This window comes from Hyla sarda, chromosome 1 (assembly GCF_029499605.1).
Source record: "Hyla sarda isolate aHylSar1 chromosome 1, aHylSar1.hap1, whole genome shotgun sequence".
Lineage (NCBI taxonomy): Eukaryota > Metazoa > Chordata > Amphibia > Anura > Hylidae > Hyla > Hyla sarda.
Window position 1 is genome coordinate 239,211,929 of NC_079189.1, and position 24,378 is coordinate 239,236,306.

Below are 24,378 nucleotides of genomic sequence, written 5' to 3' on the forward strand. Positions count from 1 at the left end.
GCTTCAGTGTCAAGCATGTGTAGCGGCAACCAGGAAAAAAGTACAAAGACAAGTGTGTCTTGTCTACAGTCAAGCATAGTGGTGAGAGAGTCATGGTCTGGGCCTGCATGAATGTTGCTGGCACTGGGAAGCTACAGTTCATTGAGGGAACCATGAATGACAACATGGACTGTGACATACTGAAGCAGAGCATGATCCCCTCCATTCAGAGACTGGACCACATGGCAGTATTCCAAAATGATAATGACCGAAACACATTTCAAGACACTGCTTTGCCAAAAAACTGAAGGTAAAGGTGAAGGTGGACTGGCTAAGCATGTCTCCAGACCTAAACCCTATTGAACATCTGTGGGGCATCATTAAATGGAAGGTTGGAAAGCACAAGGGGGGGGGGGGAGATTTATCAAAACCTGTCCAGAAGAAAAGTTGCTGAGTTGCCCATAGCAACCAGATTGCTTCTTTCATTTTTCAGAGGCCTTTTCAAAAATGAAAGAAGTGATCTGATTGGTTGCTATGGGTAACTCAGCAACTTTTCCTCTGGACAGGTTTGATAAATCTCCTCCTAGGTCTCTAACATCCCCAAGCTCCATCGTCATGGATGAGAGACAGAGGACTGCAGTGGTAACCTGTGAAGCTCTGGTAGCCTCCATGTCCAAGAGGCTTAAATTGTAACTCTCATTAAAACAAATTTTTGCTATTGCACTCCTTATGGCAAATAAAAAATATTGCTAATATACTTTGTTTAAAAAAAAAAATATTATGTCTCATTTGTGCTTAAAAAAGCTCAAGAGCACATTGTCCCCCACTCATACACAGACTTTGGACTGAAGCCCAAACACAGGAAGTGCAGCCTGAAGTGCTGAGGGGGTGTGTCCAACCAACAGCATATGGCAGTTAAGTGTGAGAGGAGCTATGATTGGATGAGGCTGGACACACCCCCATCAGCACTCCAGGCTGCACTTTCTGTGTTTGGACTTCAGTCCAAAGTCTGTGTATAAGATGGGGGGAAATGTGCTCTTGAGCTTTTTTTAAGCACAAATAAAACTTAGAAAATGTCATTTTTTTTAAATCAAAGTATATTAGAAATATTTTTCTATTTACCATAAGGAGTGCAATAGCAAAAAATTGTTTTAATTAGAGTTACCCTTTAAGAAAGTGCTAGAACAATGGTGGACACATTTTGGGCCCAATTTAGACATTTCACCTTAGAGGTGTACTGACTTTTGTTGCCAAAGTTTAGACATCATTTAGACATCAATGTCTGTGTATAAAGGTATTTTGAAGGGATACATTAAACACTGTTATACAGGCTGTGCACTCACCACATTACATAGTGGCAGAGTGAGTGTCATTTCTTCAGTGTTGTCATATGAAAAGAAATAATGAAATATTTACAAAAATGTGAGGGATGGACTCACTTATGGAAGATACATGTATGTATATATATATATATATATATATATATATATATATATATATATACTCACCTATCAGTATGTTTTAGAATGTGGTAGAAAAGATAAGAACATATACAGATATACACCCTAAAGAACTCTATATACAACTCTAGAACTCTATACGAACTCTATACAGAAACACTAGTGCACTCCTTTCTGTAATATACCACTGAAATTACAGGGTTGGTTACTGTGGACAAGGCCTCCTTTCTCTAATACATTTTATATACATAAGGCCCTGTGTGCATCTTGGCTAGATGATGATTCAATGACCTATGTATATATACATTTTGCTGCAAGAAAACCTAATGTGACAATGTGTAAATATTGGTATTGCTCCCTTTTGTTGTCTTATAATTCATGTGTGTTTACCAATAACCTTATATTAATACAAGAAAACAGGATTATCCCCCTCTATGTGAAAATGCAGCAAAAACAAAAATTGGTACTTCAGCAAATGACCTGACAGTCTCAACAAATGATGATGAATTGTGATTCTGTCACCCTTTTTGCAGTTACCAGACATGTATTTTAATATCACTTATTCCCACGGGAGTAGAAAAAATAATTTCATACAAAAATGGATTTCATATATAAAATTCAGAGCAATATTCCAGCCTGCATCTCTCATACTAGACCTACACAAATGAGCAATAGAAAAACACAATTAGAAACACATTTATTATGGGTTTTTAAAGGATTTTTGTGCATTTACTAAATACAATGCTTATATGTACTATAGAGGTAGCCCATGCAGGTGAGGGAAGGAAAAATAGCCTGTGGTGTTCCTTTTGCTTTTGGTGGTAAGACCATATTGGCCCTAGTTTCCTAAAAGTGTTGCATTTTTATTAGTTTGGAATGTTGTTTAAGACTTTCTTCTGATTAGCCTTGTCTTGATGGGAATTTCCAGCCCGTAATTCACAGGATTTTGTGTGAACGTCATAGTAAGTAGTTTGGATTTTGAAAACAAACCCCTTTTTGATCATCCACACTCAACCACAGCCCTTTTTCGGGTTTGTAGGTTTATTTTGGTGCAATCAGCCGCACATTCTGCTGCAGACACAATTCGTAGCACAGTGCGCCAAACTGTGGCACACGCAACAAGAGGGACCTATGAGTGGAGGGTAAATCCAATATTATTAACATTTGACCGCTAAGCGGTCACTGAGACCCTAAATTTCCCACCCAATATAAAACTTAACGTTTAATGAGCCAAGATTAAAATAACCTCACACATATTGATCCATAGTGCATTGATTGGCATGACACTGCATGCTATAGAAGTGAATTGAAAAGATAGACTGTGGCTGCAGTCCGCAGTCTATGGTGTGAGACAATTAAAATCTAACACATTGCCCGCCCGCCCGACGTTTCGCCACAGACTGTGGCTTTATCAAGGGCTAAGAGGCAAATGGCGTGCAAACAAGCCTTGCAGGGGTTTAAATAACCTCCTGTCTCTAACGTCATTAGAACATGTCACTTCCTGTATTAACATGACATCTCATTGGTTACAATCACATGCAGACTAATGATTGACCGCTTCCTGGCCAATAAAATTTAGACCAGGATGCATCTTGCTATATTCGTTTGATTGACAGCATCCTTGACCAACCAGCTGAGACCAATCAAGCTTCTGAACTCCTCATTGGTGCCGGAAGCTGTACACGTATGTGCGCCAACGGTCCTGCGCTAATTGATAGCTTCCCGAACCTCCGATATAAACGCATGCGCAGTACGGATGCGCAGAAGAACGTGCGCGAGTAGTGTACTCGCGCACGTTCTTCTGCGCATCCGTACTGCGCATGCGTTTATATCGGAGGTTCGGGAAGCTATCAGTTAGCGCAGGACCGTTGGCGCACATACGTGTACAGCTTCCGGCACCAATGAGGAGTTCAGAAGCTTGATTGGTCTCAGCTGGTTGGTCAAGGATGCTGTCAATCAAACGAATATAGCAAGATGCATCCTGGTCTAAATTTTATTGGCCAGGAAGCGGTCAATCATTAGTCTGCATGTGATTGTAACCAATGAGATGTCATGTTAATACAGGAAGTGACATGTTCTAATGACGTTAGAGACAGGAGGTTATTTAAACCCCTGCAAGGCTTGTTTGCACGCCATTTGCCTCTTAGCCCTTGATAAAGCCACAGTCTGTGGCGAAACGTCGGGCGGGCGGGCAATGTGTTAGATTTTAATTGTCTCACACCATAGACTGCGGACTGCAGCCACAGTCTATCTTTTCAATTCACTTCTATAGCATGCAGTGTCATGCCAATCAATGCACTATGGATCAATATGTGTGAGGTTATTTTAATCTTGGCTCATTAAACGTTAAGTTTTATATTGGGTGGGAAATTTAGGGTCTCAGTGACCGCTTAGCGGTCAAATGTTAATAAAACTGTGGCACACAACCCAACAAAAGCATGTTGGGTTCACAATAATAAAGCATGGCCATTTTGTTTGCAGTATTAGTAGGTAAATACTGCGACTAGTCTCAAAAGACATAGAGAAGGAGTGAATAAGGAAACAGAAATCAGACCCTCTTGTTCTGGGTGACAAAGCTTGACACCATATTGGGGGAACATTTTCTTTTAATGTAAGACTTGTAATAAATTATATTTTAGACTAGATGTTTGTATCATATGGTAGCTGTGTACTATGAAATGTGTCTATTACATTGTCAACAATATTACAATCTTAACTGCCAATACTGCACTTTATAAAAATGTTAAATAACATTTAGGTGCTTTAAGGATTTATTTAGCATTTGGCTTCATAGAGTAAGCTGCACCTCAAGAAAATCCCTAAAATAGGTGGATTATCTCTGTGGAATTGGTACAACTCCAGCCAGGTTCAGCAGTTTAATATCCAAAGCTGCGCTGCCTATTTCGGTTTACAGCCAGAAATCAATCGGCTTCCCCTCTTCTAACTAACTGAAACTAGTTGCTTTCCAATCCACTGCACTTAGAGAGGCTGGCAGGCAGCTTTATTGATTACACAGCACGGCATGCTGGGAAATTATTCAAAGCTTCAACACCACACATACTGCCATAGGCCAAATAGATTTCTCAATGTCTTTAGAGTATTTCTAGTTTTCATATATATCTCCTGCTGACGTGAGAAGTGATAGAATATGACATCAGGCAGGATTGGTGAATACACTACTAATTGTGTGACAACAGAAAGACACCTGTAGGGTTTGTAAAGGGGATAACCCTCAAATTGTTCTGCTTTATATTTAATATTACCCTGGTTACTGTGTCAAAACTGTTGACCTAATTTGTATGATATACTTGGTGGGCAAATCTACATGGCAGCGCTGCCAAGTCCAGATGTGACAATGGAGTGTGCTCACTCTGAATTACAGTGACATAGGAGAGGATAGAATGATAGAATCAAAATAGGCTTGTTCACAGACAAGGGGGCAGGGAGACCAAACCGTCCTTCCTCTAAGATTATAAGGTACCTGTAAGGGTTAACTTCTGCCCATTCTTCAGATTGCAAAACAGGAACCTTTAAGCAAAAAAAGAAGTTCTGCGGTGGCGCTGCCTTAGCTCGTAAGCATGAAGTTGGATACATGGAGTTCAGTAAAGATGCATTTATTTGACATACATTACATGAACTTATGAGGATATTGCATATGAGGATATTGCATATCCTCATATGTTCATGTAATGTATGTCAAATAAATGCATCTTTACTCAACTCCATGTATCCAACTTCATGCTTACGAGCTAAGGCAGCGCCACCGCAGAACCTCTTTTTTTGCTTCAAGCTTCCTGTTTTGCATTTCCTACCGACCCCGATGTGGTGATCGGTCACGTCTGCAGGCTGCAGCCAGAAGATCTCCGAGCGATTTATACCCTGTAAGGGTGACATGCATGAAATCAAGGCTTTCATAAGGTGAGCACATTATATTAACCTTTATTCGGGTAGATTTGCCCCACGGAATTACGCGAGGCGCTGTCCTCCTCCTTTTTTTCCTATACTTTCCTTTCCCATTCTTCAGATTGTCAAGGAAATGATTTGACAGCTAGCAAGTTCTGTGCACAAGATTCATAAGAGTTGTGCACAGAACTCACTAGTGGTAGTATGGTTAGCAATTCTACGACCCTGTGTGTGCCTGTGTCCATCCTTGCTGACCTAAAGAGCAAACAGGTAACCTTTTTAAATGTTACAAAGCATGGTCTGGAAGAAAAGCATGTAAACTTTAGTAAACTTAAGAATTTACACAATTGCTTTGTGTATTCTACTGCAATGTGAGAGATTAATCTTTGGCTAGAGTTATGTTTTAAAACAATGCAGTTGATTTATCTGTAGTCCTGTGGACAGCAGAACTATGATATCTTGATGAGCTGTGCCAAATAGAACATTAGGCGCTGTTACATTGACAGGCAGGGCACCACTACATCTGTATGTCTAATTTATGATTATGAAGATGCAACAAGAAAAAAAAAAAATTGGAATTTGGCAAAAAAAGAAATGTTGTCCCAGATTTGTATTTTATTTGGAAGTCGTAATTTCTCACAAGACATTACGTAACTTTATATTCTAATTTAGAATGAAGATTTTATAGTTTTATAGTGACATTCCTTTTCCATATCCACTGAACTCTCATTTTCTATGTCCTTAATGCCTTTAAACTACAAGTCCAGCTATCAGTCCAGGTGACAGATGAGATATTCTAAGCGGCATTTAGTTACAAAGTGTAAATACATTGCCATGGCTGAAGTTTGAAACAAAAAAGGAATAATGTAGCTCATTGGGGTGATATACCCAAGGTAGCTGGTGTTGCCTACAACCCTAATAGGTCTACAATATACTAAGAGATAAAATTATATAAAAATATGTCATTCAAACCAGTGCCTCAAAGGTATATGAGATGTGAGACTATAGGGTGAAAAAATTGTAGATAGAATGAGTAGTCCAATATGAATATTCAAAATAAATGTATAAAAATAATATTTTGATATTGAATAATATATACGAATGAATGCCCAGTCTTTTATAGTGGTGTACTATAATGAGTAGACAGCTGGGAGAAAAGGGAAGGGAAAATGAAGAATAGGGACAAGGGTAACAGACAATACCCGGTAAGGATCAGGAGAGTTTTGGCAACTAGGCATAAAAAGCATCAATGGTTAATCAATGAGAATATTAATATAGAAATAGGTGTTGCAAACATATTGGACTTAGAAAGAATAAATCTAGAAGAAAGAAAGGAAAAGAAGAAAGGAAAAATGCAACTGTAATAATGTGAATGAAAGCAGAGGATGACAATTGTTGGGTTTTTACTAGTGTGAAATGTTGTTTCCGACCTGCAGAATTCCCCTCTATTTACTATGGGGATTCACAGATTTACAAATAGGGAAAATGTATTCCCGAATTTTCTGTGAATTCAATAGTAAATAGGTTGGGTTGTAAAGCCACGCCCTTTTTTGGTTGATCACACCCTTTCTGACATGCCCCACCCCATTTTCAGATTTGTCGGATTTGTAGGTTTATTTTGTCGCATTGCATCACAAATTCTGGCACAGACACAACACATTTTGGTGCACACAGGTCTGGTTTACAATGGAATGAAGGCCACTATAAAAAGATTAATGGAAAAAGATAAGCCAACCCTAAACAGGGAATAAGGCCTGAAAGCTAATAAAGCTAGGTGAGTTGTAATGTAAGGTGTATATTTTTTGTTTATCATTTGATAGCTTTTTGGTCTAAAGTGGTCTAAACTAAAAAAGATCAATGCAAAATAAATATTTAATACCTTCGCTCGTCATATTTGCTTCCAATATGCTACATCAGTTAACATATAACTGATATACATTTACTGTAAGTGTATTAACAGTGTGTGTCATAGACGGCCATTTATGAAAGCTACAGTACATGTAATAAACAACAGACAAAAATTAAATAAAAAGTCATGCGCCATGAGTTCACATTACAGGGCAACATCTACACAGAGTTTTTATGTTTCCTTGTGTTTGTTTGGCTTTTTAACCAGTTTAGGATGCAGGTACGCCCCTGTTCCCGAGTACTTAAGGAATCAGGACCTGTACGTCCTGACTCCCATTTCCGAGGTTTAAAGTGTTCTCACAAGCGGAGAACGCTTCAAACCCCGTAGGTCCCGACTGCTATCAGCAGCCAGGACCCAGGTTTAATGCTGAGCACCACCGATCGGGCCGATGCCGGGCATTAACCCTTCACAGTTGATCGCAGCGTCTAAAGTGAAAGTACAACTATCCCTGCAGCTCAGCGGAGCTGATCCGGACTATCGTGACAGAATCGCTATGTCCTGATCAGCTTACTGGACAATGGGAGGGTCCTCACCTGCCTCCTTGTCATCCAATCAGCGATCTACTACTCCAAGCCTGCTCAGAAGGCTAGAGCAGCAGAGTGCCGAGAACATTGATCAATTCTAGCATTGATCAGTGTATGCAATCAACAGATTGCATAGTATAGCACCCTGTGGGGGCTAAAAAAGAAGAAGTGAAAAGTGTTTTAAAAAAAGAGTAAATGTGAATAAGCCTCCCCTAATAAAAGTTTAAATCACCCCCTTTTCCTATTTTTTTAAAATAAAATAATGTAATTTAAAAAAATAATCATATGTCATACTGCTGCATCCGTAAATTTTCGAACTATTGAATTATAAGGTTAGCTAAACCACACGGTCAATTACGTAAACGTAAAAATATACCAAAGTCCAAAATTGTGCATTTTTGGTCGCTTCATATACCAGAAAAATATTAATAGAAATCTATCAAAAAGTCCCACCAGAACAAAAATAGTACCAATAAAAACTACAGACCATATAGCCCAGTACGCAGAAAAATAAAAAAGTTATAGGGGTCAGAAGATGACAATTTTAAACATATTAATTTTGGTGCATGTAGTTATACAATAAAAAAAAAAAAAAAAAAGTAAATAGAAAAATAAATAAAACCTACATAAGTTGGGTATCCCTGTAACCATATGGACCTTCAGAATACAGATAATCTGTCATTTTTACTGAAAAGTTTACTGTGTAGAAACGGAAGCCCTAAAAATTTTAAAAAAGGTGTTTGTTTGTTTTTTCATTTCACCCCACAAATACTTTTTTTTTGTTTCACCGCAGATTTTGTTATAAAATAAGTAATGTCATTACAAAGTACAATTAGTGACACAAAAAAACCAAGCCCTTATATGGGTCTGTAGGTGGAAAATTTAACGTATTATGATTTTAAGTAGGTGAGGAGGAAAAAATGAAAGTACAAAAAGGTGAAAATGGGCTGAGTCCTTAAGGGGTTAAACCAGATAATTTTTTTTACCGCTGTGCAAAATTGGAACAATACTAAATGTAAAGAGTAATTTGACAATGAAATAAATATTTTATTTTATTTTAGATATTCTCTCTTATTGCATATCTTTTAGGCCTTTGGATTTTATGACAGCTCATCAGCACCCCCAATCATGTTATGAGAGAGGGGTAAGTTACGGTTTGACTTCTGTCAAACCACTTAGATAATGCAGTCTGCATTTATCATGGTGCCTAGGAGGATAGACAGATGGAACCAAAGTTATCCCATATCCCAGCCATTAAAACTAAGTATGATTATATACACCTGGCACTGGGTGGTATGGGGGAAGAAGCTGCACCCAAACCATTACCATGATATACTATTGTGTCAGTTCATAGGAGTAGCCTGCTTACCATGACAGTACGTATATCATGTAAAATTAAGGGTTAAAGAGGTGTACTCAGATTCTCAGGAATTTTGAAAAACTCCTAATTGTTTCCACAATAGAAAAAGATTACATTTCTTAATCAAGTATTAATGTTGTTCCATTTCACAGGTCCTCTGTATGCTGTACAGTTCCTTGATGTAGCATTTATGTCATGTGACTATGATTGCTACTGGTTCCATTTATGTTACTATTGCTGCTTTACTATTTACCCAAATTCTTTCTTATTGAGGAGACATGAACATTAATCTTTGATAAGGCTGCAGAGGTCTGCAATTCTTTCAGTGCACCTCTGAGATGTTTTGTCCCTTCCTAGATACATTTTTGTTGCGTCCTTAGATATATTTAACAGGCTAGTTTCTCCCTGGAAGGTCCACTTATCTTCCAAGGCTTTGGGATAATGGGGAACATTCATAAAAACCATTGAGGATATCCCATATGGCTGTGAATAAAATGTCCAATTCTGCATTTCAACTTGAATTCTATTGAAAAAATATGGGTGAATTTGTATTCTTAAATAGGTCAACTAAAACTACTTATCAGTATTATTTATGGAAGAAATAAAACAAACTAAAATTGAATTCAGACTAAATTGTATCACATAGCTCTCAATTGTAAACTGTCAAAAGTTAATTGTTAAAGATTATCACAATATATTTTAATTCATAATACACCCAAAAACACAGCCATAAAAACTGGATTATGTTTGCTTCACACAGCAGTAAGGCGTATTACAGCTTCACACATATACCTATGTATTGCTATATAACTGACTGATCTATGTAACCAGAAACTACTGTAGAAATGATTCCAAGTTTTAAGCATCTGGCTTAATATAATACTACACACCTTAAAAGGGGTACTCCACTGCTCATGGTTTGGAACAAACTGTTCCGAACGCTGGAGCCTGCACCGGGAGTTCCTAGCGTCATAGCCCCACCCTTTCATGCCATCACACCCCGCCCCCTCAATGCAAGTCTATGGGAGGGGGCATGGCAGCTGTCACGCCCCCCCATAGACTTGCATTCAGGGGGTGGGGCGTGACATCATGAGGGGCAGGTCTATGACGTCACGAGCTCCCGGCGCCAGCTCCAGCGTTCGGAACAGTTTGTTACAAACGCTGAGCAGTGTAGTACCCCATTTAACTGTCATTGTATAAAACTACTATTTGTAAAACACAAAGCAAATACATTCTTCTAGTTCATTAAACCCATTCATTAGCTGTCATATAAACATCTTCTAAATACTAAATCATAATAATTTGTTTCACTCCTATAATATGCCCCATAAATGTTTCCCGGTTTTCTTGTGGTGAGGGTGAAAGTATGTTTATATGAATTACTGACAAACAAAATACTTAAATAACATAGGTAGTAGTCATACTATCTCATTCATGTGGCAACATTCAATGGGGCAAAATAGACATGAATAGAGGGGGCGTGGCGTGATGTCACGTTCACGTCTTGGATGCCCGGCGGTTTCCGAAACTGCAGACGCAGCCACGCATAGAATGCGAGCTGCTGCAAGGAGATCGCGGGGGGGTCAGACATCTTATCCCCTATCATTTCGATAGGGGACAAGATGTTTTTGCTTGGAATACCCCTTTAATTCAGTAAATGTTGCAAACTACTCATAATGATGATTACCAATACTGTATGGAGATAGCATTTTTAGCAGCAGCTAAACAGCATAGTCACATAAATATTCTGATACTGTAGGTGGCAAATGCCAAGATGACAAACATGTCCAATTGTTATGCATTATATATAACACAACTGTTAATTCCCATCAATTGACCAAATACCATCACAGTGAAGCGATACACACACATGCACTATATAAAAGCCATGTTGCTAATCAAATTACCTTTAACTGTGTCCATGCTGTCCATTCTGTACTGTGTACTTGAAAAGTGTAAATTAAAAAAGTATATTCATCAATATATATAAAAAATACTGTTTGCTACATAACAACGTTCAGCTTTTATGTCAGCTATTAAGTAAAGTCCCAGAAGGATATTTTCCATGTTTTACACTGACATCTATCAGCCAGAGCTGGGGATTCCCAGTTCACTTTGACACTTCAGCACCACACTAGCTGAACAGCTCCCTCCAGCCTACTGGCCTAATCATATTCCGAAAGGAGCTCAGCACAATAGGCGATATACTATTATTTTATCAACAGCAAGTCGACGCGTGATACAGTTGCATATTGTTTACACCAATTTGTGTCATCTGTTGCAGTTCACCACAATACACAGGACATAACAGGCAGTAGGATGGATTATACTACCTCTACCAACATTATCAATCAATCCATATTGTGCATTTTACAGTTTCACCCTGTCTGGTTGATGTAGTTATAGTATTTTTTTTTATGAAGACGTTCAGGAACACAGAGAAATGTCAACAAAAGTTATAGTCATACCTATACATAGCCATAGGTATTTTTAATACATTATGTGAACACAAATATAAAACTACACCAAAATAATGCACATTAAACTAAATACACAGTTAATATCACTATAAACAAGCACAATCGGAGGTCATTTAAAGGCTTCACTATAGAGGATATTTCATAAGAAAGATATTAAGAAACACATCTACCAGAGGCAAGGCCTTCAACATTCATAATATACTGTACTTCATTGTGTTCCTTCACATACCATTAGCATTCTAAGGATTACACTTGTTGGCATTGTGGAAGCATCTCAGACAAGGCTGTTTCTCACACAATGTAACATTCCACGCATCTTCTAAAATATCCATATGGATCACCAGCAAGGCTGCCACCTTCTGCTAGACCTTCACAGTATGAGTGGGTAACATTTAAAACATAACTTTTATGTTAAGGACTTAAAACAAAACAAAAAAAGACTATAAACTAAGTTCCTATAGCATTAAAGGGTATGAAATAATTTGCAAATATTTAATATTGTTTTGTGAATCTTTAATTCAATCCAAGAACAATACAGGAAATTTATTAAAGGCTTACTCCGCTCCCCAGCATCCGCAAAATTCCATCTCACACCGGAACATTGAGTTCCTGGACGCAGTGTGCGGGCTTCCGTGTTCAGACCTGCCCCCTCATGACGTCACGGCCTGCCCCATCAATGAAAGTCTATGGGAAGGGGGAGTGATGGCCGTCACGCCCCCTCCTATAGACTTGCATTGAGGGGGCTGGATGTGACGTCACATGACGGGGCGTGACGTCACAAGGGGGGGGCGTGAACACGGAAGCCCGCACACAGCGTTCAGGAACTCAATGTTCTGGATGCTGTGGAGCGGAATAACCCTTTAAGCTATTTTTGCTTATCTTCGGTGTAAAAAGTGGGTGTGAATTTTGCTTGCACAGAACTTATCTCTAAGTAAAACTGGGATGAATATTTATATTGATATTGAGCCGGAGTAAGTGGAGAAGAATTACTCAAAAGGCTGGAGTCCACATGAAAATAAGGTAAGTACACTGAATAAATTGGAACATTGCATGTCATATTTTTGTCTTATGGTGAAGCAGTTTATTTTTATACATTACCACTTATTTGTTGTTTAACTTGTGTGATTGTTTTTTACCAGCAGACAGTAATGTGTAATATAAGAGGAGATCACCGGTACCGAGTTCAAATCTCAAATAATGTGGAACATGTGATGGTCAGGTCTATGGGGGAGATTTATCAAAACCTGTCCAGAGGAAGAGTTGCCCATAGCAACCAATAAAATAATTTCTTTCCTTTTTCTAAAATGAAAGAAGCGATCTGATTGGTTGCTATGGGCAACTCTGCAGCTTTTCCTTTGGACAGGTTTTGATAAATCTCCCCCTATGACCCTAACCTTTTAATAGTACATAATTATATAAATTCAGTTGAACTCATAATACCAGAATGGTAAAATGTATAAATGATAAGCGGTGCCTACTATATGGCTATAGGTGACACATTTCATCCAGTGGAAAAAGTATGAAAACTTACCAAATCAATTTTAGACAAATTTAGATAAATTTTATTGTTCTAAAAATGTTTGTAAGAAGTTACCAGTGGTGCCTTAAGATCAAATCCTGAATAAGGTCTATTTAAGTGTTGAACGTGATGGTCTTCAATCTAAGACCTTATATGAAGTAGGATAAATTATTACCATATTTTTCGCCATATAAGACGCACTATTTCTTCCCCAAAACTGGGGGGGAAAAGTCGGTGCGTCTTATACGGTGAATTCACCCCTATCGCGGCGGTCCCTGCGGCCATCAACGGCCGGGACCCGTGGCTAATACAGGACATCACCGAAAGCTGACCGCCACGTCTGAAGGGAAAGTGACACTAACCCGGCTGCTCAGTCGGCCTGTTGGGGACCGCCGTGATTTCACCGCAGCGGTCCCGAACAGCCCGACTGAATAGCCGGGTTAGTGCTTACAGGACACCGGGAGGGACCTTACCTGCCTCCTCAGTGTCTTCTCCATTCGGGGATACCCTGTATGGCCGGCGCTCTCTTTCCTCGTCATCACGTCTTCGCGAACGTGCGTCGGCGTGCGTAACAACGTGATGACGGCGACGGAGAGCGAGGATACCCGGCCGGCAGCAGAGACGTTCCGGTGCGACGGGGACACGGCGACAGCGATGGAGCGACATCCAGGGCAGCGGTGACGGGTCCGGAGCGGCGGGGACACGTGAGTATTACCTCCTATGCAGTGGTCTTCAATCTGCGGACCTCCAGATGTTGCAAAACTACAACTCCCAGCATGCCCGGACAGCCAACGGCTGTTCGGGCATGCTGGGAGTTGTAGTTTTGCAACATCTGGAGGGCCGCAGGTTGAAGACCACTATTGGGTTCAAAATCTTAATTTTTTTAGATTTTGCACCTATAAATTGGGTGCGTCTTATACGCCGGTGCGTCCTATAGGACGAAAAATACGGTATATGGAAACTGGAAATGATCCATTTTTAAATTTGGAAGATATGTGATGACAAGTTAAAAGTTTTATAAAATTGAAGTTTTCTATGTGGACACCTTTAGTGGACTGTAAAACAAAAATACCAAAAGCATTACTTACCGATAACAACCACCCCTCCCCTCCCCCCAACACTTAAATGTTGATGCTCTAGGAGTCCTTGCCAGTCTTTGTTTATTTTAATAACATTATGTACATCCATATGACTGCTATAGCTAATCACTGGATTTAACTGTGTTGCTTCTACTTACTGCAGAAGACCATCGAGACCAGCGATTGGCTGAAGTGGTCACATGGATGCACATAACATCACTCCTGCAGAAAAGTAATTGCCAGCTGGGACCACCAGAACATTGTTCCTGAAGCAGCAGGGGATTTTATATAGTGAGCAATGGTTCTTTTTGTTTGATCACAAATTCTGCTGTTAGATGTCAATAGGACACAGTTATATATTTACAGGAACTCCTGATCCCAAAATTTGAATGAAAACATTGCACTCTTACCAGTTTGGCCTACGTTTGTCTTCTTGAGTTTTGTTTAGTTCATTTAAGGTACCTGTATATAAATATTCACTGTGATGGTCTCTATGCACTGTTAACTCTAGTGAACCCAAAATGACATTCTCATCATGATGCACCATTTAATTTTCAGACCTCTCTCTGGGCGCTGCTGTTCTCCCTCCCTTTGATGACTATATATTGATTGCATTTATTTTGGCAATATTTATTATCAGGTTTTATACTTAGTTGTTGGAGTGACTCTTCTAAATTCTACCTCTGCTACCATAAGTGTTAGGGATGTCGGCTATAAGATGTCATCTATGTTAGGGCATAATAATAAACAAGCTCACCATATGACAGAACTAGAATTTGTGGAACTGCTCCATGTTTTTCAACATACTTTCCTTGTTTTCTCCCCCACATAAAGTCTGTAACGATCTTATCTTGAAGGTAGAAATGCTGATGCAGCTTTTAAATACATAGACCCGCCAAATATTTATTTTCATAACTGATATTGCATTGAAGCAGTGGTCTCAAACTGTGGCCCTCCAGATGTTGCAAAACTTCAACTCCCAGCATGCCCGGGCAGCCGTCGGCTGCCCGGGCATGCTGGGAGTTGAAGTTTTGCAACATCTGGAGGCCACAGTTTGAGACCACTGCATTAAAACCAAAGAAACCCAACGCTTATCATCAGCCAATATAGGTTATTGTTTTTTTAATAATATTTTTGCACCTTTAAAGTCAGAAGCAAAAGTTATGTTTTAAATCATTTCTACTCATGCCTTGAAGGTAATGTGATCTGGTGGGACATTCTGAGAGCCCTTACTATAGTGGGACTCTCTAGTAATATGCATAAACTGTACTAAATGCAATGTTTTTATACACATAAACACCTTCTATATATGACAATAAAACGAACTTTCCTACTGCGTAAACTTTTCATTACTTTCCAATAAAAAATATAACTCTGTTAAAAGGTCATTTCAAACCAAACATCTCCAGTATGAAACCGTAGCAGCATAACATGAGCAACACAACTCAGTAACTTACCACAACCTCTGCATAGCACCCTGCCAACATCCTTTTTCATATTCCTGCCAGTCTCCAGTGGAGGGAAGGATGCTCTGAAGACTGAGCTACTGTTGGTTGGATCCATGAAGAATATATACCTGCTGTCCTCCTTCAGCTTCAAACAGCTGGAACCGAAATCCCCTTGCACTGTTATAATAGAGTCTTTCTCCAAGCCTGCAGATTTCACCGCCCAGACTTGGTGTACCTTCACCAGGTAAGACTCTGGGATTCCAGGAGCCACGGAGGAAGATGTACCATCAAATGTGGTGAAGTCAGAAAAGCCACTGAGTGCTATGGTAGCAGTGGTGGTAAAGCTGCCTGCAGAAGGTGCAGTCCAGCTGTTGGCAGTGGCTACCTGTTCTTGGGATGCAGTACTCACCACCACTGACACTGTCTGATGCTTGTCTATGGTTCCATTCACCTGCCCTTTGACCACCTGTCCTCTTCTTTTCCCAGAAGTAACAAAGTCCCCTTCTTCTGGCACCTTTCTCTTGCGCCCCTCTGGTGCCTGCTGTTGCTGCACTTTGCCCTCAATCACCACCCGAGAGCGTTGAGCCAGTTCCTGTACAGAGCCCGCACTTGGGGAAGAATAACATAGGGCTCCACCTGTACTTGAAGATAGCACCCCACCACCACCGGCACCTGCTACAACAGCAGCCAGGAGCGCCCCTCCAGCTACCACTGCAGCAGGGAGAGGAGGAGCCGGGGAATGAGTAGATGCTGCAGCACCAGAGCTACCAGCACTACCAGGAGCACCGGTCACTGCAGCACCACCTGCTCCAGCACCTCCAGCTGAAGAAGACGAAGAAGAAGAGGAGGAGGCAGTCACTGCAGCCGAAGTCCAGAGGAAAAACAGCAGGGCACCATAGCAACAACCCCAACAACACGAGCAGCCACCACCTGCAAGACCAGACCCTGGACCAGGCAACAAGCAAGGTGCAAGACCAGCAGCCAGAGAGCTGGTGGAGGAGGAAGAAGAGGATGTGTATTGCAATCTCATGGTAAGCTGTCTCCCAGCCGTCTTTGCTAGCAGTGTATTACACACCTCACCCCTCACCCCAGTGCTGGGGCTCCTGGGGAGATGGCAGTAGACCTGATTGAATGAAGGATGGCTTTTGGGAGGGGGAAGCAGAGGTTATTTCTTGGTGCAGCAACAAGAGGTTGATGAGGCGGAGGTTTTGCAGGACCCAGTAGACTTGAGGTGGTGATGATGAAAATGAGAAGAGCAGAGGAGGTGGATGAATTAGGTTAGCACGTTTCCAACAAGCTCAGGTGAAAAATACAGGCGAGAAAAAAAATCAGAGAGAAATCAGATGTAGGATTTTCAGGGGAGATGATGCTGTAGCCAAGTCCTGACGCTTCTGCATGGAGGAGGAGAGCAAGAGTCTGTTGCTGAATGGTTTATAGAGACCAAACCTCCTGTGTGAAGTGAAGCGATGCTGCGGCTGAGGCTGCTGCTACAGACTGAGAGGCAGAGACACACAGAGATACACACACTTACACATGCAGAAGACAGGGAGGAGGAGGAGTAGCAGCCTTCAGCATTGCTTCCCTAAGCCATGTGTACTTCCAGGGCTGTTTACATTCAGCTTTTCACATTTCGATTACACTCACTGCTGTGGTTTTATCTTATTTAACAATAAACACTTCTTTTAACTTGATAGGATATCATTTGGCTGGGATTTCACGCAACATTGTGTTTGCACACGGCATGGTTGTAAAGTACACAATAGTTCAAACATAATATGGGAACTGATGATCAGGCATGCAGAGGTTTTCCGTATGGTGGTAATGTTCTGAATGAAGATCGATTCATGTAGATAGAATACACTTGGAAAACGTTTGAATAATATAATTCAGATGTATACAAATTTACGCATATATATTTTATGAACATACAATTGCCAATGACCTCTATTGTAAAAAAAAGTGAAATGCTATGTATACATTTTTGTGAAATCCCCTACATAGAACTATATATTGTAAGCATTTCCCATTGTACACAACGAACATAAAGTTTGTGCATGGTATAAACGCAGGCTGAGAGATTATTCTCTACCTTTCATAAAAAGAAATAGATCAGACCCATTCTGTGTAGACAATAGTGACTTGAGGGCAATCAAATAATTCCTAAGTATTATCATCGTTATTGGTTGACATCAGCGAGTTCTGGTGAGAGAACGATGTAAAAAAGAAAAGGGATTTCTAGTTAACACCAAAGAGTAATATCAAGAAAAAAGAAAAAAAAAGTTGCTTGATAACAGAGAACAATAGAGAACAATAACAAGAAGCAAAATAAACAAAAACAAAAAACAAGAGATTTGACACATGAGTGTAAAGGAGAGAACAAAAAGAGGATGCAAGGGTATTTGAAGGAGACAAGGGTAGATGAATAAAAGGAGGAGATAGGTAGCATGAGTACATATGCAAATAAATAGATAAGAAATAAGAAATAACCCTTATGATGCATACATAACACACAGTACATAAACTAAATGAGTAAATGAATACAATAGATAAATGAATGATATCTATCTATGCGATAAAAATATAGAAATAAGCTACATAAAATAGTTTGATACATAGATAGTAGTGTTGCTCACGAATATTCGCAATTCGAATATTATTCGCGAATATCGCATATTCGCGAATTCGCGAATTTCGCGAATATAGCGCTATATATTCGTAATTACGAATATTCTTTTTTTTTTATTTATTTTTTTTCACAGTACACATCACAGTGATCATCCCTCTCTGCTTCCAGCTTGTGTGGTGTAAAGAAGGCTCTAATACTACTGTGTGAGACTGGCGTGTGAAAATTCGCATATGCTAATTTTCGCATATGCTAATTTTCGCACATGCGAAAATTAGCATATACGAATTTTCGCATACACGAATTTTCGCATATACGAAAATACAAGGAGAATATAACGAATATGCGAATATTCGCGAATATATGCCGAATATTCGCCCATATATTCGCGAATATTCGCGAATTCGAATATGGCCTATGCCGCTCAACACTAATAGATAGTAGAAAAGACCGCAGCACACAAAGTATCTAGCAAACCAAGAGTGAAATTTATTCCATCTCCAACATGTTCAAAGGGTGGCAACGTAAAAGAAAGAATAAAACTCTGCCAATCATTTTGGCTACTGCTCCTGCCTCCTTTTCTTGCCATTTAACATTCTGAGTACACCCTGCACTATCTCTACCTACTTCCCACTACTTCATGTACTTCCACTCCGCTTTCCTGTCATATACAGCTTATTCCAGCCCTGCACCATTGTTATCTGTGCAGGGCACTTGTCCAATCTGCACTGACACTGTATGTTAGTTGGAGCCATGACCAAAGACTGTGATATGGAGGAAGAGTTGAGGCCAAGTTATGGCCTTCAGACTAGTAGAACCCAGTAAAGGAAGCTTCCCAAAGGAGAATACGCCTGTGTTAGATCAATTAATTTTAAATTGGTAAATAAGTTCAGTTCTTTTCCATTGATGAAGTACAATCTGACGGTTACGACCACTACTTTGGTACCTCTGTATTAAAACTGCCTCCATTTGAGTAGTAACTAAAAGCGCTCCTAGCAGGAAAGGCCTTAACAGTAAGTTTCAGAATTTTGTGGTTGGCAGAAGCACTTTCCTACCTTCTTCTACCATTACACATAGTCCTTTGGCAGTGTGGCAGTCAAAATACTGCTCTCTGGGATCTCTCTGGCAAAACATTGTGTCAGGGCCAGGGATAACAGATGGTCTAAACCATTATGAAAGCTAACAAATGTTTTGGCCTGGTGGACTGCAAATGTGGTGAGGGGTGTGATGAAGGCAGATGTTATTACCCTCAGGGCAGATGTTATTAACCCTTGATACTTGGGATGCCAGGGCGAGCGTGGTTATCCTCTACACCACCCGAGGTATGGCGGCCGTTTCCTGGGCCAGGTGTGGAGCAAATAATCATTCCGATGCAAGGTTACCAAACAGCGGCAGCTTTACTGAGGCATACAGATGTTAAAGTCTTTACAGTTCAGTTAGGCCCTAGGAGATGACCAGTGACTTTAGGAGACTTGCGGGCTCGCTGGGGCTTGTAGTGGACTTGGACACAATTATGCAGTCCCACGCTGACTTTAGATTTGACAGACTTGACTATGCTGACTAGACTTCTCCCTTGTATTTGCTTACCAGGCTTTGACTTTCACCTGAAGGGGGTTAACTGAGTGGAAGCATGTCTGCGTGGTTAGGCCTAGGTCTCCCTCAGGACACCAGACACTCTCAGGTCTTGACTGTACTGTAGCTCAGCTTAGAATCTTCTCTGACTAGGCTAGCTCCTCCTTGCTTTATAAGGAAGCAATTTTTAGGACTCCCATAGGTCACCTACAAGTCACCTGGTCACTGGCATCTTCCTTGGTTACACAGGCTTAGTAACAACACTTAAAGGCACATTAACATGAAAATAATACATTCACTTTTTATATCCCAGAAGGAATGATGAGAGCCCTGAGGAGTGTGGAGGCCAGGGGACTGGGACTGAGTCCACCTGATAGGACCAAAGGTATGTGGTGCTCTTCCTTTCTCCTTTTTGAAGCAGCTGCAGCAGTGGAGGCTTGTCCCTGCTTGGTTTCCCCTAGAATGCCACCCCATGGAAAAGGTGCACAACTGAGCTGCTTTCAAGTGTTAACTCAACAAGGCCAAGTAGTATTATAACCCAGTGGATTGTACTACTAAATGATAATGAGAGTCTTCCATATATAGATTTGGAAGTCCATTCAGTTACCTCCATCACTGTCTGGACTGGCAGATGGACTCATAACACAATAGTGGGAGATTTATCAAAACGTGTCCAGAGAAAAGTTGATGAGTTACCCATAGTGCGCATCCTTCATTTTTCAGAGGCCTTTTCAAAAATGAAAGAAGCAATCTGATTGGTTGCTATGGGCAACTCAACTTTTCCTCTAGACAGGTTTTAATAAATCTCCCCCTATGTTTAAGTACATGGGATCCTTTATGTAATTACCATCAACAGTATATGTCTGTCTATAATTTATTACTTTATGCACTTGTTTTCTTGTTTTACATTAAAGGGGTTGCCCAGCTGCACAGATCTTCCATTCTCAGCTGAGCTGTCTGGCTTGTACTGAGACATCCTATCACACTCTCTAAAGCAGTCTGCTTTATTCACTGCTCATACAGTTTCAGCTTCTAAATTTCTGCTGAGGTTTGCACATCAAATACAGGGTTATTCCTCGCCGGCCAGCTCCTTCGTATTTCACATACCCACCGATGAGTCTCTCACTGATGACTTCTCTTGGGATTGCTACATCCTCCTGAATCTACTACATGCTGTTATAGGTTGTTGAGTCTTCAGCACAACATAAGGTGAGCGCAATCCCTACCGGAAACCCTATATACCTCTATTTGCTCTTTGTTGGCCTACTGCCCTATAAGAGCTTTGGTTTTTATTTTATTTTTTATCAACTCTTCGTCTACTGCACAAAATTTGTTATACAATTCGCCATTTTAGTGACATATTGAAATGATAATTTAACAGGTATAGAAAATGATCATTTCTACACAATGAGAACACTGTATTCCTTTTCACTATTCCCAATTTCCTAAATGTGATACTATGGGGATGATGCAAGTACTGCTTTCTACAGAATTTTCTGTGCAAACTTGATGAAATGCCTGACTTTAACCCTACTGAAATGTGAGGCATGCTTTGTCACATTAATACAAGTAAGCAGTTGGGATTATTCAGCAGATATGTTTAACACCAGTGTCAAATGCTCCACCTGGTTTTATGGTGCTTTTCTGGACAAGTTCCAAATTAGTATGTTAAGTAGAGCGAAATCTTATCATACCTGAGGGACATGCAATTTGTGAAGCTTCTGACTGGGCTGTAATGAGTGAATACATTATAAAATGACGCTGTTTTATTATTAAAATGTTTTATCCTACACAGCAAATTAACATTCATTTGTGCAATAATCCACATATTGTAGTTAGAGGCGGATAACCCAAAAATCAATAATATGACTAAAGATGAACATATTGATATTTACCTCAAAATATTATGATTTTCCTGAATTTGAATTATTTAGGATTCATTTTAAGCAAACTATGTAAAGGTGCAGGGACCTCTGTCAAAGACAAGAGTCCCTGGTCCTTTACATTCACTAGTTAGGCATATGCTGTAAGCCTTACCACTTTGAGCCTAACCACTTATTTTAATGGTTAAATGTCACTGAAATGGTGAATTGTATAGTAAATGTTATTCAGTAGATGAAGAGTTGATCAAAAAAAAAATGTGCAAGGCTCAGCTGCCCAGAGATAAGCAGCGATGCTGTATGGATTTCTGTATACACTCACTAGCACATTCACTCTGAACTTGGCCCAGCAAATGTACATAAGCCGAATCTGCATGGGCAATAACATTTTAATCGCCAAATGTTAGGGTTAAAGCTCACGATCAAGTGTAGCAGTTACATTGGGGTTTGTTACTGTATCATGGCAGTTTACATGGTAAGTAATGGAAGTATTAAAAATGGCAACACAACTACAACACAACCTGATCATGCTACATATTTGCAAATGCATTGTTTTAAAAATAAGTTATTTTTTTTTTCCTTGGGAAAGTGCTCACAAATTAGGACTATAGGAAAAACGCTGTGTGAACTCATCTATTTATTTGACAACAGCTACTACAAAAGTTGCTCATTTTAATAATAATAATTCTTTATTTATATAGCGCACACAGATTCCGCAGCACTGTCCCCATTGGGCTCACAATCTATACCTATAAGTATGTTTTAAAGTGTTTGCAGATGATCTTGGTGGGATATGAACCCAGGACCCCAGCACTGCAAGGCAACAGTGCCAATCATTGTGCCTTATTACAGGTTATGCACATGAAAGGGTTGTTTCCTGCATTAATCTTGCAAGTATCTACCACATCATCTGTTGTATTTGGTACATTGTATGGTCATTTGTTAAGTGTCATGACTTTTTGTACCCTGTATTCTAAATAAATCTGCATCTTGTGCTAAAAGAAATCTTTTTATTGCTTCAATATTATTTCCTGTTTTTCTGAAGTATAAATATGAATTTATAATATGGAATCTTGGTAATAGACATGTATAAAGAGCTAACAACAAAACAAAAGAGACAAAACACTTGTACAAATTAGGATTTTATATATATATATATATATATATATATATATATATATATACAATCGTGGCCATAAATGTTGACACCCCTGAAATTTTTCTAGAAAATGAAGTATTTCTCACAGAAAAAGATTACAGTAACACGTGTTTTGCTATACACATGGTTATTCCCTTTGTGTGTATTGGAACTAAACCAAAAAAGGGAGGAAAAAATCTACTTGGACATGATGTCACATCAAACTCTAAATATGGTCTGGACAAAATTATTGGCACCCTTTCAAAACTGTGGAAAAATAAGATTGTTTCAAGCCTGTGATGCTCCTTTAAACTTACCTGGGGCAAGAAACAGGTGTGGTCAATATAAAAATCACACCTGAAAGCATTGTGTGTCTGTGTGTGCCACACTAGGCATGGACAACAGAAAGAAGAGAAGAGAACTGTCTTGAGGACTTGAGAACCAAAATTGTAAAAAAAATATCAATAATCTCAAGGTTACAAGTCCATCTCCAGATATCTATTTGCCATTGTCCACAGAGCGCAACATTATCAAGAAGTTTGCAACCCATGGCACTGTAGCTAATCTCCCTGGGCTTGGACGGAAGAAAAAAAATTGACGAAAGGTGTAATTGCAGGTTAGTCCGGGTGGTGGATAAGCAGCCCCAAACAAGTTCCAAAGATTTTCAAGCTGTCCTGCAGGCTCAGTGAGCATCAGTGTCAGCGCGAACTATCCGTCAACATTTAAATGAAATGAAACGCTATGGCAGGAGACCCAGGAGGACCCCACTGCTGACACAGAGACATAAAAAAGCAAGACTACATTTTGCCAAAATGAACTTGAATAAGTCAAAATCCTTCTGTGAAAATGTTTTGTGGACAGATGAGACAAAGATAGAGCTTTTTGGTAAAGCTCATCATTCTACTGTTTACTGAAAACGTTTGTACGATACTAATAATAATAATACTTTAAAGAGGCCTCTAAAAAATTTAAGATTGCATCTGATTGGTTGTTCTGAAGCTACTCCATTTTTCCTCTGCACTGGTTTTGATAAATCTACACCATTGCCCTAAAATAGGAGAAGTAACTGCCGACCTTAAGAACACAGGTTCCAAATGTCACAGTTTTACAGCAAAAAATAAAAATATCAGGGTTTTCAAATTTCCAACTACACTATAAGGATGAGTCGATTGTGTTTAGGCATCTTTCACAAACATAGGGGAAGGTTTATCAATGGTTGACACCAAATTCATGTGCAGAAAATAGAATAAAAGATTTACAATCAGAAAATAAGAACAGATTAGAAAAAGGACTATTTATCAGTATCTGAATTTAATTTCGAAAAAATATAGGTGACATTCCCTCACCTATATAGTCAACAGTAAAAAAGGAAAAATTTGTATTCACAGTGCTTAGTTTTTGTAGCATTTCTTCCATATTCTAGAGTTGTAAACCATTAAAAACTGTAGAAATACCTGCAAAAGATTTCAAAAAATGTAAAATGCCTCAGAAAAAACTTAAAGTA

General features: G+C 39.6%; 1 protein-coding gene across 1 annotated transcript in view; it reads right to left on the bottom strand.

The window, feature by feature from the left end:
• Positions 1–18,257, bottom strand: part of LOC130366969 (pro-neuregulin-2, membrane-bound isoform-like) — an 83,286-nt gene extending 65,029 nt beyond the window's left edge. The window contains exon 1 of the mRNA XM_056569359.1: positions 15,671–18,257. Within this exon, the coding sequence (XP_056425334.1) occupies positions 15,671–16,691 (1,021 nt within the window). The 5' untranslated portion in view covers positions 16,692–18,257. The remainder of the gene's footprint in view (positions 1–15,670) is intronic.
• Positions 18,258–24,378: the final 6,121 nt, after the last annotated feature.